The following is a 13,880-nucleotide window of genomic DNA, read 5'->3' as shown; positions in this document are numbered from 1 at the left end:
TTGCTGCCCAGTGAAGAGGGACAAGGCTCAGCTCCCACAGCTGACAGCTGGAGCCAGAGCCCACCACAAGCACCAGCTGGGAACCAAGAGCAGCCGCCACCTCTGTGACCTCCTGCACACAAAGCGGAAGGGGCTCGTCACTGAGAGCCAGGCACACGGGCTCAGTGCTTCCTGCCCTTCCCAGCCCTCTGCTGCTGCCCTGCCACACACACAACACCTTCCCCCTGCCGGCCTGCCAGGCCAGAAGGCTCCAGATGGCTCTTGCCACCCCTGCAAGCCTCTCCCTCCACTGCAGGATCTTCCAGAGCCTGGCAGCAGATGGAGGGACCACAGCAGCAGCCAGAGCTGCACCGAGAGCATCCAGGCAGAGCCCACAGAGTGGACATCAAAGTGCTGGGCAGCCCTTGGCCAGCACCCAGGTGCCCCCCCAGCACCTATCACGTCATTTCCCTCTGTTCCAGGTGCATATCCCTCCCTCTCTCCCACCTGTGCACAGAAAGCAGCAAGTTGCCACAGTCTGAGTCCTGTCAGTGCCAGGACACACCATGGCAGCACCACAGAGGGAAGGTCCGGCAGCCCCAGCTCCGTGAGCTCTGCCCTGCCCACACAATGCCAGTGATGGACAGACCACACCACCAGGGCCCAAATCCTGATCTGTACTCAAACCAGCTGGTGCTCGCCGCCAGGGGATATCAGGAAAGATTTCTGTTCACCACTTGGAGAGAGCCCAGCTCCAAGCAAGGCTGGGAAACAAAGCTTTGCCATCCCACCGGGACTCCCTGCATGGCTGCGTGCAGGGAGGTGGCACGGGAGCCTCCCAAACACACACAGGTGCCTCCTGCCTCACCTGCCATGCCAACACCTGCCCTGTCTCCACTGGCACCGTGTCCCAACGCGGGGGGGAATGGAGGGTTCACATTTCACCTGCTAAACCTAACCCGCTGCTCGAGGGGTGTGACAGCACCCGGCCAGCCCCAGAGCAGACACCCAAAGGTGACAAACAAAGGCACCCAGCAGGCACTCCGCATTAGCAGTATTTTTAGACACCACTATGGAGCCGGCCTTATTATTTTCATTGCAACGTGCATAATTACCCACCATGCACCGCAGTGACATCAGACGCAGCCGGCTCTCCTCCGACAGCTGCTCCTCCTCCTCCCGGGGCTCCTGCTGGCCCCGGGGACACACCTGCCCCGCCGGGCCCTGCCCTGCGCATCTCCCCGGCACACAGGACCCCACCTCGAGAGGGGCCTCGAGGTCCTGGGCCATCAGAGCCGACATGGGAGCAGGTGTGAGAGGGACAGAGCAGGGCACTGGCACAGGACAGACAGAAGGCAAGCACAGGGATGATGTCTGGAGCTGCAGGCACACACAGCCACTTGTGCTTGAGCACGGGGCCGGTGCAGAGCTGATGGACAAGGTACCAGCACAAAACAGAACCACGCTCCTGTGAAGAGGGGCTGACCCCAGACAGAGAAACAGAACCTGCCTAGCCATGGAGCTCAACTCCTGCCCGGGAGAGCAAACCCTGGAGCGCATCCCAGCTGCCCACAGCGCGGTCCCACACGTCCTCCGTGGGACAGGGCTGCCACGGGCCCACACACAGCCCGCGGTGCCAGCACAGATCCTGCCGGGCCGGCAGCACGGCTTGTGCCACTGCCCCCACCCCGGGTGCCACTGCCCCCACCCCGTCGCCTCGGACTCATCTGTTTCCTACCTCCTCCCCAGGGACAACTTTCCGAAGAGTTTCACCACTTCCCCTCCCGTCCCCTGTCCCACACCGGAGCTTGCCCCGAGCTGGCACAGTTTACCGGGTCCGGTGGAACGGCGGACGGGACACCGCGAGGTGCCCGGCGGGACGCGGACACAGCCAGTCAGAAGCCCCCAACTGAAGCCAGACAACCACCTCAGCAGAAGCCCCTGACTCCCGCCCGGCCGGGGTCGCGGGAGACCCCAGGAAGGGGCTCCGGCCGGGGCAGGCTCGTACAGCCCCCACGGGCAGCCGCGCTCCGGTTCCCTGCCCGCTGCCCCCCCGTTCCCGCGGGGCTCCCCCAGCAGCGGGGGCTCCTCCCACCGCCCTGCGGCTGCACCGGGCCTGGCTGCGCTTCACGGCCGCTCCCCCGAACCCCAATGCCCCGGCAGCCGCCACCCCCGCCCGCGCCGGCCATCCGCCCCCTCCGCGCACCGGGCCGGGCCCGGCCCGGCCGCCCCCGCCGCACCGGGCCGCGCTCGCTCCTCCGCCCGCCGCACCGGGCCCCGCAGCCCCGCATCCGCCCCATCGCTCCGGGCCCTGCCCGCCGCCCTCCCCGTCCCGCTGCCCCGGGGCCGCCCTCCCCCTTCCCCCAGCCCCGGGCCCTGCCCGCCGCCTCCCCACGGTGCCCCGGCCCTGCCCCGCACAGCCCGGGCCTGCGGCCGCCGCCGCGCCCCGTACCTTCGGGAGGCGCGCCCCCGGCGCTCGGTGCCGTGCCCCGGCGCTGCCCGCCCCTCAGCCCGCTCGCATGGCGCGGCGGCCGGGCCCGCCGGGCTCCGTGTCCGTCCCGGTGCCAGTCCCGGTGCCGCTCCCGCTCCGGCCTCAGCCCCGCCTCATGGCGCCCCCGCGCCCGCCGCGCCGATGGAACCGGCCGCGCCGCGCTGCCCCCCCTCCCCGCGCAGCGCCGCCTCCCCCCCCGCGCCGCCGCGATGGGCGCGCCCGCCGCCTCCTGCCGTAATGAACCGAAGAGCGGCGCAGCAGAAATGCACCGGGGGATCGCGGCCGTAATGCTCCGAGCGGCACCGCACCGGCTGGGACCGTCACCGGAATCACAGAATCACAGAATCAGCTAGGCTGGAACAGAGCTCTGAGATCATGCAGCCCAAGCTATGACCCAACAACACCATGCCAGCTAGACCGTGGCACTAAGTGCCACATCCAGTCTTGGCTTAAACATCTCCAGGGACGGTGACTCCACCACCTCCCTGCGCTGCCCGTTCCAGAGCCTCGCAAACCTTTCCGTGAAGAAATTCTTCCTGATGTCCAACCTAAACCTTCACTGGTTGCCGGTGGGAAGAGGTCGAGTCCCACCTGGCTACAGCCGCTTTTCAGGTAGTTGTGGATGCCTCATGACAGCCCTGGGAGGTGTGGAAGTGCCCCAGGACAGCAAGGGACAGTTTGTAGAACAGTGTCCAGCATCAGCCCCAGGAATCTCAGGGGAGGGAACCCAGGACAGCCCTTGGGGACTCTGGGGGTGACCGCAGGCAGCTCATGGGGTGTCTGTGAGGATGTCCTGGAGCAGCCTTTGCAGGAGCTGGGCTGGTCCTGGACCTGCTCAGGAGAGCTTTGCTAAGGGATGCTCACAGTGTGTCCCCTGCAGCCTCTGCTCTGGGGGTGCTCTGACCCAGGTGTGGGCTGAGATGGGAACCTCAGAGCAGGCTGAGTGTCTGGAGAGGCTCCAGAGTTTCTGCAGTTTCCAGGCCTTGTGGGTTCCCCAGGGAATAGGGCCAGGGATGCGGGGGTCCAACAGGCTGGCCATGCCCCCCCAGCGCCACCTCCCAGCCCTTTTCTGCCTCAGCAGAGCTGGACAATCCACCCTTGTCCTAGCGGGTCTGAAGTAGGTCAGGGAGGCTGGGCCAAGCTCCTGGGAGGGGAGTGGGTGGCAGGGGGTGCAGAGGGCCCCAGGCACCCGCCCCAGTGGCCACACCACAAGGCTGGTGCCCAGCCCCTGTCCTGGTAGGACCCCAGTGTCCCCAGCCCAGGGGATGCAGGGCATTTCCCTAAGCCCCCTTTGGTCTCCTGGGGTGGTTTGGGGTCCCTCTGCACCCCTGCAGGCTCCACACCCCTGCTGGGAGCTGGGGTCCCGTGGCTGCAGGCTGGGGTGGCTGAATGCTGAGGGACAGCACCCAGCATGGAGAGCTGGGCACTTGGTTTGGGGAGTGAGCCTGGAGCTGAGCTGGGTGGGAGCTGCGGGATGAGAACATGGAATACAGAAGAGGGGGGAGGGATTTCTCACCCCTTAATTGCAGTTAATGATTGATGAACATGTTTACTGCAGGAGGCAAAGGTCTGGCAGTGTCAAGATGAGAGAGCAGAGGCAGCATCCCCAGGGACACAGCCACAGGTAAGGGATGGCAGCCCCTGTCCCGGCCCCCACAGGCACCCTGCTCCATGGGGGGGTGTCTGCCAGCTGTGGGGCTGCCCACAGGCCCTGGCACAAGCAGGGAGACACCCTAGTCATGCCATGGGTTACTGTTGAGCTCAAAGCTCTGCTTGGAGAGGCCCTGTTGGGCACAAGCAGCGGAGCCTCCAGCCATGCCCAGGACAGGCTCCTGGGGTCCCCCAGGCACACCTGGAGGTCACCCCTGCCCTCCCATGCCCAGGAGTGCAGTGTGCAGCCTGGTGTCTGCTCACCAGCCCAACTCAGCAGAGGGGACTGTCCCCACCAGCCCCTCTCCTGCCCTGGTGGCTGCTCCCCAGGAGGGGTTTGGGGGCAGCCTCAGCCTCTGAGGTGCTTCTTCCCTGCTGTGTGCCCACAGGCATCCTGGCAGGATGGCATGGCGCTCTTGGCTGCTGCTCCCCTTCCTCCTGGCAACAGGTAAGGACTCTCTTGGCGTCTGCCATGGGTGGGTGGGAGGTGTTGGAGCTGCTTTCACCCCCCAATACTCTTTCTCCATTCTCTGGGGGAACCTGTGACCCCAAAACCACTGCCTGCCCCACTGGAGACCCATGGCAGGGCAGGGCTGGACAGCAGGGAGAGCGTGGGGGCTGCAGGTGTGGGATGGGCACGAGGGCTGGGGGTTCCCCTGCCTGCCATGGAGACCCAAACCACGGCTGGGAGCTCGGGCTGGAGCTGAGGAGGTGCTGCCAGGCGTGGGTGTGCCCAGCACGGTGATGGCGCTCAGCTCCTCTCTCCTGTAGTTTCAGGAAACACCGTCCCCATCATCAATTCAACCCTCTTCTACGTGCCTGAGGACCTGGAGCTGGGTGAGTGGGGGGGTCTCCAGAAGGGCTGGGGTGTCAGAGCAGTGACTGGGGGGTTCTGACCCTGCCTGTGCCCCCAGACCAGTTTGCTTTCCAGCTGGAGGCTTATGACCTGGACCACGACCCTCTCACCTATCAAATTGAAGGCACAGATGCCTTCTACTTCTCTGTGGACTCCAAATCAGGCAGAGTGACACTGAGGAACTCCCTGGACCGTGAGGTGAGGGCAGAGCATGGGGTCAGTGTCCCTGCCTGAGTGGGAATCTGGGGGTATGGATGGAGGCAGAGCCTGTGGGTCCCTCCCTGGCCCCAGAACCCCAGGAGGGAAAGCTGTCCTCACAGAGACTGGGGCTCAGCCCTACACAGAGATTGGGGCTCAGCCATCCAAGGACTGAGCTTCACCTTGGCCCTGACCAAGTCCTGCCTTGTGTCCCCTCAGCTCCAGGCCAGGCTCACCATCACTGCCAAAGTGTCAGATGGTGTAAACTCTGAGGTGAGTGCTGGGGCAAGGGCTGGGGGCTGCAGGGGGAAGGGACCCCCATGGGCAAGGGGAGGCAGTTGGAAGCGGGTGGGTGATGCTGGCTGGCCAGCCAGGGTGGGCACAGCAGGCCAGAATTGCACCCAGCTCTGCTGGCCACCATCTCCCACATCCTTGTGCCCTCTCTGACACCTGGCAGGTTTCCAAAAAAGTCACCATCATCGTGGAGGACCGCAATGACAACGTCCCCGTGTTCCAGCACCTGCCATATAACGCTGACATCCCCGAGGTACCTCGAGCAGCAGGGCAGGGGTGCTGGGTGGCTCCTGGGGCATGGGTGTGCCAGCAGCGGGACAACAACGGGCTGGGAACAGCGTGAGCTCACACCTGGGTGTGTGGTGACAATGTGTCTGGGCGTGGGGGAGCACTCTGTCACCAGGGCAATTCCCAGTGGGAACCTCTGTGTCACCCTGAGGCGGCTGGGACTCTGCCCTTGCAATGAGCTCAGGGTGTGCCCAAGCTGTGCCAGCCCAGGACACCGTGACAGGGGATCAAGGGGTAGATGGGGCGTGGGGCCGGGTCTGACCCCATCAGGCAGCTCCAGGGCTGGCTGGGTGTGCCCTCCCAGGGAGGGTGGGGAGGGGGTCCAGCCCTGCCTGGCCTGAGCGAGGGCAGCAGCTCATCCCATGGCACCGGGCAGTACCTGCAGCCCTGAGCATGCCAGGGCAGGGCTGGCGGGGTCCAGGCACAGCATCACCCCCTGCTCTGTGTGCCCAGAACACGACTGCGCAAAGCATCATCTACACCGTGTTTGCCAACGACAGCGACACCGGGAACGCCTCCAAAGTCAGCTACAGAATCCAGGAGGTGAGCACAGAGCGCTGTGGGGAGGGTCACACCACAGCCAAACCCACCCCTGGGCCACCCCTGTGCTGCTGAGGTGCTGGGGGACACGGCCAGGGCAGACTCTGGGGATGCAGGCAGGTTTTGGGCAGCGGGTGGAAGGTGATTTCAGTCTCAGGCCAGGCATGAGCCAGGTGGTTGGGTGTAAATGTTGGGGGTCCCCATGGGCCAAGCCTGGCAGAAAGATGGGGATGGAGCACCCATCTCTGCTGCAACACCTCTGCTCCCTGCCTTGGTGACACAGGCTGATGTCCCCTGCTCAGGTGATCCCAGACAACGTGAACAATCTCCAGCTCTTCTACATCCTGAACAATGGGAGTCTGGTGCTCAATGGTTCCCTGGACTATGCCAAGAACACTTTCTACCAGATCAAGATCCTCGCCCAGGTGGGACCATCCAGGACCATCCAGGCTGGGGGTGCAGGGCTGCCAGGTAAGGGGGCTGTGTGACTGACAGGTGCTCTGCTCTGCTCCTCAGGATGGTGGAGGATGGCTGCACAACGTTTGGACCGTCCAGAATAGCTCTACTTACCTGTCCCTGACCATTACAGACGTGCCCAACCTGGACCCACGGTTCCTCAATGAGCCCTACTCGGGTTCTGTGCCTGAGAACTGTGACCTGGTCAGGAGCCTGCCTGCCCCAGTGTTATGTCCCTGCCCCTGGCCCTCCTTGGGGGCTCTTATGCCCTGAAGTGTGTGGGCCAGCAGGCCTGTGGGCAGCTGGAGATGCCATAGGTCCTTCCCTGATGGCCATGTCCCCACAGGGCACCGTTGTGCTGACTGTCACCGCCATGGACCAAGACACAGGGGTGAATGACAACATCTCCTACATCATCACCAGTGAGTGATGGGGCAGAATGGGGCAGGCAGGGGATAATGACACAGTGGGATGAGCAGGAGGGGTGGCCAGGCAGCAAGGGATATCCTGGAAACTGGTTCTGGGCATCCAGGCTCTGCCAGCCTGACCTGCTGGCAGAGGGAGGGCCAGGCCTGCCTTTCCCAGTGGCTACCACTGGTTCCTGCTGTCCCCTTGTCCTAGATGCCAGTGTTCCTTTTGTTATCAACAATACAACGGGGGCCATCGCTGTGAGTGAGCCCCTGGACCGTGAGCAGCTGCCCAGTGAGGAAGTGCTGCTGCAAGTCACGGTGAGTAGGACACAGCAAGGGGAACCCCATCCTCCTCCTCTCCCTGGGCCCCTCCAACCTGCTCTCTCCTCCTCCCCAGGCACGTGAGGAGCACACAGATATCTACGGCAAGAGGGCCCAGGCCAGCACCCTGGTGACAATCTTGGTGACTGATGTCAATGACAACAAGCCCCAGTTCTACAACTGCTCCCTGTCCAGCTGCAACTTCTCTGCCAGCGCTCAGAACAACTTCATAGGCAGCATCATAGAGCACTCCTCCACCAGACTGCCTGTGTCCAACCTCAACATTGTTGCCTACGACCCAGATAAGGTAGGAAGGAGCCTGTCCATGGTGCTGGGCTGTGGTGCTGGTGTCTGTCCTTGCTGCACCACTCACCCTGGCTCTTGTCCCTCCCTGACAGGGCATCAACAGCAGTTTTGAGCTGAGCCTGCAGGGTCCGAATGCCAACGCCTTCACTGTGTTCCCCACAACGATTGTGGGCGCAGGGGAAGTCCAGATCCTGGTGCAAAACTCATCCTTAGTGGACTACGAGATAAGCCATGTCATGGTGGTGCAGGTGGGACTTGCAGGGCTGGCCTGCTCTCTGGAGGCAGCTCCTGCTCCCTGCCTGCATTGGGCACAGTGGGGACACGACCCTCCTCTTGCAGAGCTCAGGAGTAAAGCAGAGCAGGGCTCTGCCCTGGCAGTTTGTTTGGTGCAGGGGAGCTGGGCTGGAGTGTGACAGGTCTCTCTAATGTTTGGGGGCTCGTGTGAGACACAGTCCCTTTTCAATCCTGCAGATCATTGCTAATGACACGGGGAACCCTACAGACTGCTGCTCCACGGCCACCGTGACCATTGAGCTCATCGACAGCAATGACCACATCCCTGAGTTCCCCCAGAGCACCTACAGCCTGTCTGTGATGGAGAACAGCCCCGACGGCACCGTCATCTCCCCAAACATCACGGTCAGGCCTGAGCAGGGAGGGGGCACACCTAATGTCCCCAAGCAGGGCCCTGGGCACACCTAGCACTTCTAGCACAGCTTGTGCTGAGGGCACTGATCTCTCCATGCACACAGGAAGGACTCAGGACCAATGGGTACTCAAGGGTGGCACCCCTTGCCTATAGGGCCACATTTTTGAGGTGCTCACTGCCAACAGCCACTGCCCCACACCCATCACTGCTCTGAGGGCTGAAACAGACTGACCAGATGGTTCCTTCTGTCTTTCAGGCCTACGATCCAGACAGCGGTGTCCTGGGCCAGATCACCTACCAGCTGCTCCCAGAGAACATGTACGTAAGGGCAGAGCCAGCCACGACCAGGGCATCACCCTGGCGGGCGGGCTCCACTGAGGGCTCTGTGTGTGCCACAGCCACAATGTCTTCATGGTGAACGCCACAAGCGGGGCCCTGCTGGTGCACAACGGGAGCTTGCTGGACAGGGAGACTCGCTCCATCTACTACGCCAACCTGCAGGCCAGGGATGGGGGCGGCCTGGTGGGCACCACGGTGCTGGAGATCACCGTGCTGGATGCCAACGACATGGCACCCATCGTCATTGGCTCCTACTTCATCTCCGTGGAAGAGGGGCAGAATGTTAGCACACAGATCCAGGTATGTGCCAGCAGAGGTGGGAGGGCTGACAGGGCTCTCAGAGGGGAGGGACTGTCCCCAACGTGACCCACAGCGCTGTTCTAAACGCTGACCTTTTCAGGCCATCGACAATGACCTGCCTGACAGCCCCAACAGCAAATTGGGCTTCATGATCTTGCCAGGACTGTTCAGCAACAACTTTACCATCAATAGAGACACAGGTGAGATGCACAGCACAGAGCCGCTGGACCGTGAAGCCTTGGAGGATGAGCATGGACAGATGGTGGTGACAGTGATGGTGTATGACCACGGCGAGCCACCGCTGAACACCACGGTGAACGTCACCATCACCGTGGGGGTGAGCCCTGGGCACAAGCAGGGACATGCTGGGGCAGGCTGGGGCTTGGAGCTGGGATGGATGGGCAGGGCGGGGCTGTGGAATCCTTGGCTGTGGCAGAGGTGCCATGTCTCCAGGCTTTCTGTGGGGGCAGAGTGAATAGTTGATGCAGGGAGGCAGGAGAGGGCTTGTGTAGCTCCTGCCTGTGGGCAGGCAGGTGCCCACACTCCTGTCCCCAGCTGGCTGTGGGGAATCCTGTTTCCTGGAAGGGCTACAGCCATCGGCTTTGTCTTCTGCAGGACCTGAATGACAACATTCCCGTGTTCCTCAACCAGTCCTATGAGTTCTCCATCTTTGAAGAGTCTCCAGGTAGAAGTTGCATGGCCAGGTTTGTGGGACCAGCAGTGGCCCTGAGTCAGTGCCCACTGCCCACTCAGTGTCTGTCTCCACCTGCAGGGTCCTTTGTGGGTGAGGTGAATGCCACAGATGCCGACAGGACGGAGATCAATTCCCGCATTTCATTCCGGCTTGAAAGAGACCCTGGCTCCAGCAACTTCTTGATCCGCTCAACCCGCCTGGGGCCAGGGAACTACAGTGGGCAGCTGTCTGTAGACCCTGAGATATTCCTGGACTACGACACGCTGGAGCAGAAGTTCTTCACCCTGACGGTGCTGGCAGAGAACACGGCTGCAGACAACGCCGGGGACAGGGCCAATGTCTCAGTGACAGTCCACATCCTCGATGTCAACGACGAGCCCCCCACCGTCCTGCCAGGCTCGCTGCAGGACGTGTCAGTGGCTGAGAATGGGACACAGCAGGGTCTGATCCACACTCTGAATGCCTTCGACCCTGACACCAACCACTCGCTGCTCTTCGAGGAGCTGGCGGTCGCCTGCTTCAAGGGGGACAGCGGTGCTGGGGACGTGTGCTGGGACTGGTTCCTGCTGGCACCCAATGGCTCAGTGCTGGTGAACAGCTCGGACATCGACTACGAGGTGTGTGACAGGGTCCTGCTCACACTGAGAGTGGAGGATCTGTACACTGAGAAAGGAAACCGCTACAGCCAGAACGGTACGGCCCCAGTGCCCCCTCTTCCCCACCATGGGCAGGGCAGGTGCTGGGCGGCACAGCCCCAGTGCCCCCTCTTCCCCACCATGGGCAGGGCAGGTGCTGGGTGGCACAGCCCCAGTGCCCCCTCCTTCTCCAGCACTGGGCATGGCAGGAGCTGGGACTGCCTCTCCCACCTCCCACAAGAAGCTGGGAGCTGGGTGATTTGGCTACAGAGGGAGGGTGTCTCCAGTTCTCTTGACCTGAGCTTTTTGGGAGAACAGAGCTCCCACAGGAAGCAGAGGATGGTGCTGCAGGGCTGCTCTGTTGGTGATCAGAGCTCTACTTTTGGGACATTTGCAGAAACCCTGAGGATCATCATTATTGATGTGAATGACAACGCGCCAGTCTTCGAGGCCATCTCAGAGACTTTTGGTGAGCAGCTGGGGTTGGCACATCTCGTGGGCTCCTCGCTGCACCCACACATGCCCTGCCACATTCACCAGCAGCGAGGTTCTTCCCCAAGCCCAGGGCAGGGCTGAGCAGTGCAGGGGCCAGGCTGGGGTTACTCAGTGCTTTCCATGGAAGCTGTGGGGCCAAGGGCAGCAGGGGGTGCTTGGAACCCTGGGGCTGTGTGGGCGTGGGGTCTGCAGCAATTCTGGCTGCTCACCAGCATGACTGCACCATCCATCTGTCTGTTCCTGGCAGTGGTTGTCCCCGAAATCTCTCCTGTGGAACTGCAAGTGGCTACTGTGAAGGTGAGGAGCTGCCCTACCTGTATCTGTCAGTCCGTGGAGCCTTGCTCACTTGTCCCCACCGTGGGCAGGCCGGGGCCATTCCCACCCATGCTCCTGCCATGCTCTATCCCTGCAGGCCACAGATGCTGACACAGGGCTGGGGGGAACCATCACCTTCTCCATCGTCAGTGTGGTGCTTGTGGAGGACAGCGGGGGCAGTCGGCCCTTCGAGAACCTCTTTGGGGTGTCCACAACACCTGACAAGGGCGCCTACATCGGGAGTATCCGGTGAGGCCCTGGGGCTGGGCTGGGCTGGGAGGGGTGATGCAGCTCAGCTCCTGCCTGCTGCAGGGTCAGTGCAGGCTGCAAAGGGGACAAAGCCTTTCTGGAGTCCGCCTAGGCATGGAGGCAGGATGGGGCTTGAGGGATGGCAGGGGACAGTGCAGTGGGATCACTGATGTCCCTGTCCTCACAGAGTGGCCAGCAACCTTGATGAATCTCTGAAGGGGCAGTACAAGGTGACAGTGGAGGCTAAGGATGGTGAGGAACCGGTGCACAGAGCCCAGACCGTGCTGAGTGTGAGTGTCACCCCCAAGCCCTGTCCCAGGACACCACCCACCCAGGGCAGCTCTGCTCACCCCTGGTCCCCACACACAGATCTTCACGGTGGATCAGAGCTACCGCATTCGGCTCCAGTTCCTGACAACGGTGGAAGAAGTCCAGAGTAACTCCGAAAATATTAAATTGTAAGGGGTGCTGGGCCGGGCTGGGGGTGCAGGGATGGACCCACCAATGTGTCTCTCAGCTTCATGGACTGTGAACAGGGTGGGCCAGGCAGGTCCCCACCAGAGGAGGGGGCTTCAGGGGGTCAGTCTGCTTCCTGTGCCCCTGAGCAGAACAGCAGGATGTCCAGCCCAGCTTCCCTCCCTGTCTCTTGTTCCTAGGGCCCTGACCACAGTGACCAAGGCAGCAGTCTACGTGGTGGCCATCCGAGGCGTGGAGGACACCCGTGACACCCAGTGAGTGCTGGTGGGGAAGGGGACACGGTGGTGGCATCAGGGGTGTCGCCCCAGCACCTCACTGCCCCCATCTCTGTGACTCTGCAGCGTGGATGCCAAGTCGGTGATGGAGGCCTACTTCGTGTACAGCAATGGCACTGCCCTGGATGTCAATGACCTGATCACGTGAGTGCTGGGGCTGTGCACGGGCACTGCCATGTGCTGGCACCAGCCCAGCTGCTCACACCTCTGCTCTCCTTGGCAGACTCATCCAGTCCGATCCGGTGGGCTTGGCTGAGCTGGTGAAGCTGGGCCTGGCTGTCATTGTGAGTGGGGCCAGGCAAGGGGCAGGGGGGGAGGGCAGCAACCCCTCTGGGGCTGGAACTGTGCCCTAACCCTGTGCCCTAACCCTGCTCTGTGCCAGGGCCCCGGGGAGGTGACAAAGCCCACCAAGGAGGTGGAGCTGATTGGCATTATCGCAGGATTGGCAGCATTCCTGCTCATCTTCATCCTCATCATGACCCTGGTTTTGGTGCTCACCACCAGGAGGTACTTCACTGCCTGCACCCCCTCCTATCACCCCCCACCACCTGCATCCTCACCAGCACCCCCAGACCCATCCCCATCCCCATCCCCATCCTCCAACCTGCTTCAGCCCACCCCATCCCACAGCCCAGCTCCTCCCTGCCCCTCTCACCCACCCCATCCCTGGGCTCTGCAGCTACAAGAGGAAGCTGAATGCCATGAAGGCTCTGAAGGTGGCCACAACATTCAACCCTGCAACAGCACAGCAGGGAGCTGGCATCCCTGGGACCAACCAGTACAATGCTGAGGGGTGAGTGAGTGGCTCCCTGCAGCAGGTGGGGGGACACCAGGCTTGCCCCCACATCCAGGGGCTGCAGTGCCCCAAGGGGCAGCACTTACCTGCCACCCATCCCTGACCAGGGCCAACCCCATGCTGAACCGCCCGCTAGATCCCTCCCACGACCTGGGCTTCCACGAGGACTCCATCTCTGTGACCAGGTGAGCTCTGTGGGCAGGTCCCAAAGGCCACAGGCTGTCACCTCATACCTCACTTCTCCAGTGCCTGGGTCCTTTTTTACCTCCCACTCTCCCTTCTCCACAGCATGAATTCCCTGGATGAAAACACAGTAAATGCACCAGCAGATGACAACTTTGAGGTCGAGGTAAGTGTGCAAAGAGAGTCCTGAGAGTTCTGACAGAGAACCTTGCATCTTCTTCTCTCTGCTATGGTCCCCAGGGCCTCATGGACCCCTTGTGTCCTTTACTCTGCACCCCTAAACAGAGGGGAAAGGAAGAGTGGGTGTCCCTGCCCTCCATCTCTGCCCCCATCCCTTCTGACCACACTCTCCTCCTGCAGCAGGTCAAAATGCAGCCAACAGACCCCACTGACAAGGAGGTGCTGGTGGCTGCCCTGAACATGAAGGAGCCCAGCAGAACAGCATACCTCAACACCACCTTCACCACCACGGACTTGTGAGCGGGTTCACAGGGCGCAGCAGGGCCAGAGCAGGACTCAGGCAGCTGCTTCAGTGTTGATATGTTCAGTGTCTGGCAATAAAACTCTTCCACGGCGGGTCACAGTGTCCTGTGGTCATCAGCCCATCTGCCTGGGGGGCTCAGTCAGCTTGGAGTCGTCTCTCCCAGCATGAAATGCTGGTTTGGACCAGCTGGTGCCAGAGGG

General features: G+C 62.2%; 1 protein-coding gene across 1 annotated transcript; it reads left to right on the top strand.

Annotated features, from left to right (window-relative positions):
• Positions 1-4,002: 4,002 nt before the first annotated feature.
• Positions 4,003-13,676, top strand: CDHR2 (cadherin related family member 2). Its single transcript, XM_054287699.1, has 32 exons — positions 4,003-4,094; positions 4,510-4,568; positions 4,892-4,957; positions 5,035-5,174; positions 5,394-5,447; positions 5,632-5,721; positions 6,210-6,299; positions 6,599-6,721; positions 6,813-6,956; positions 7,099-7,174; positions 7,374-7,480; positions 7,560-7,790; positions 7,882-8,037; positions 8,261-8,428; positions 8,695-8,756; positions 8,837-9,077; positions 9,178-9,414; positions 9,693-9,762; positions 9,850-10,464; positions 10,804-10,875; positions 11,149-11,198; positions 11,314-11,465; positions 11,653-11,755; positions 11,835-11,923; positions 12,122-12,196; positions 12,284-12,361; positions 12,441-12,501; positions 12,600-12,724; positions 12,897-13,010; positions 13,121-13,198; positions 13,302-13,362; positions 13,557-13,676. Exons 1-32 carry the CDS (start codon positions 4,003-4,005, stop codon positions 13,674-13,676), a joined length of 3,999 nt encoding a protein of 1,332 aa, XP_054143674.1.
• Positions 13,677-13,880: the final 204 nt, after the last annotated feature.

The sequence above is a fragment of the Melozone crissalis genome, unplaced genomic scaffold (assembly GCF_028551555.1).
Source record: "Melozone crissalis strain CALT ecotype California unplaced genomic scaffold, PUWL_Pcris_2 ptg000061l_1, whole genome shotgun sequence".
Lineage (NCBI taxonomy): Eukaryota > Metazoa > Chordata > Aves > Passeriformes > Passerellidae > Melozone > Melozone crissalis.
The sequence above is the reverse complement of the archived record's forward strand: the minus strand, read 5'-3'. Positions and strand labels throughout refer to the sequence as shown.

What these genes read in the sequence shown, in the direction of transcription:
- CDHR2 (XM_054287699.1), top strand. Translation starts at nt 4,003, where the DNA reads ATGATTGATGAACATGTTTACTGCAGGAGGCAAAGGTCTGGCAGTGTC. An exon ending in GGAACTCCCTGGACCGTGAG is followed by an intron (nt 5,175 to 5,393) that starts GTGAGGGCAGAG and finishes GTGTCCCCTCAG; the next exon opens with CTCCAGGCCAGGCTCACCAT. An exon ending in GCCATGTCATGGTGGTGCAG is followed by an intron (nt 8,038 to 8,260) that starts GTGGGACTTGCA and finishes TCAATCCTGCAG; the next exon opens with ATCATTGCTAATGACACGGG.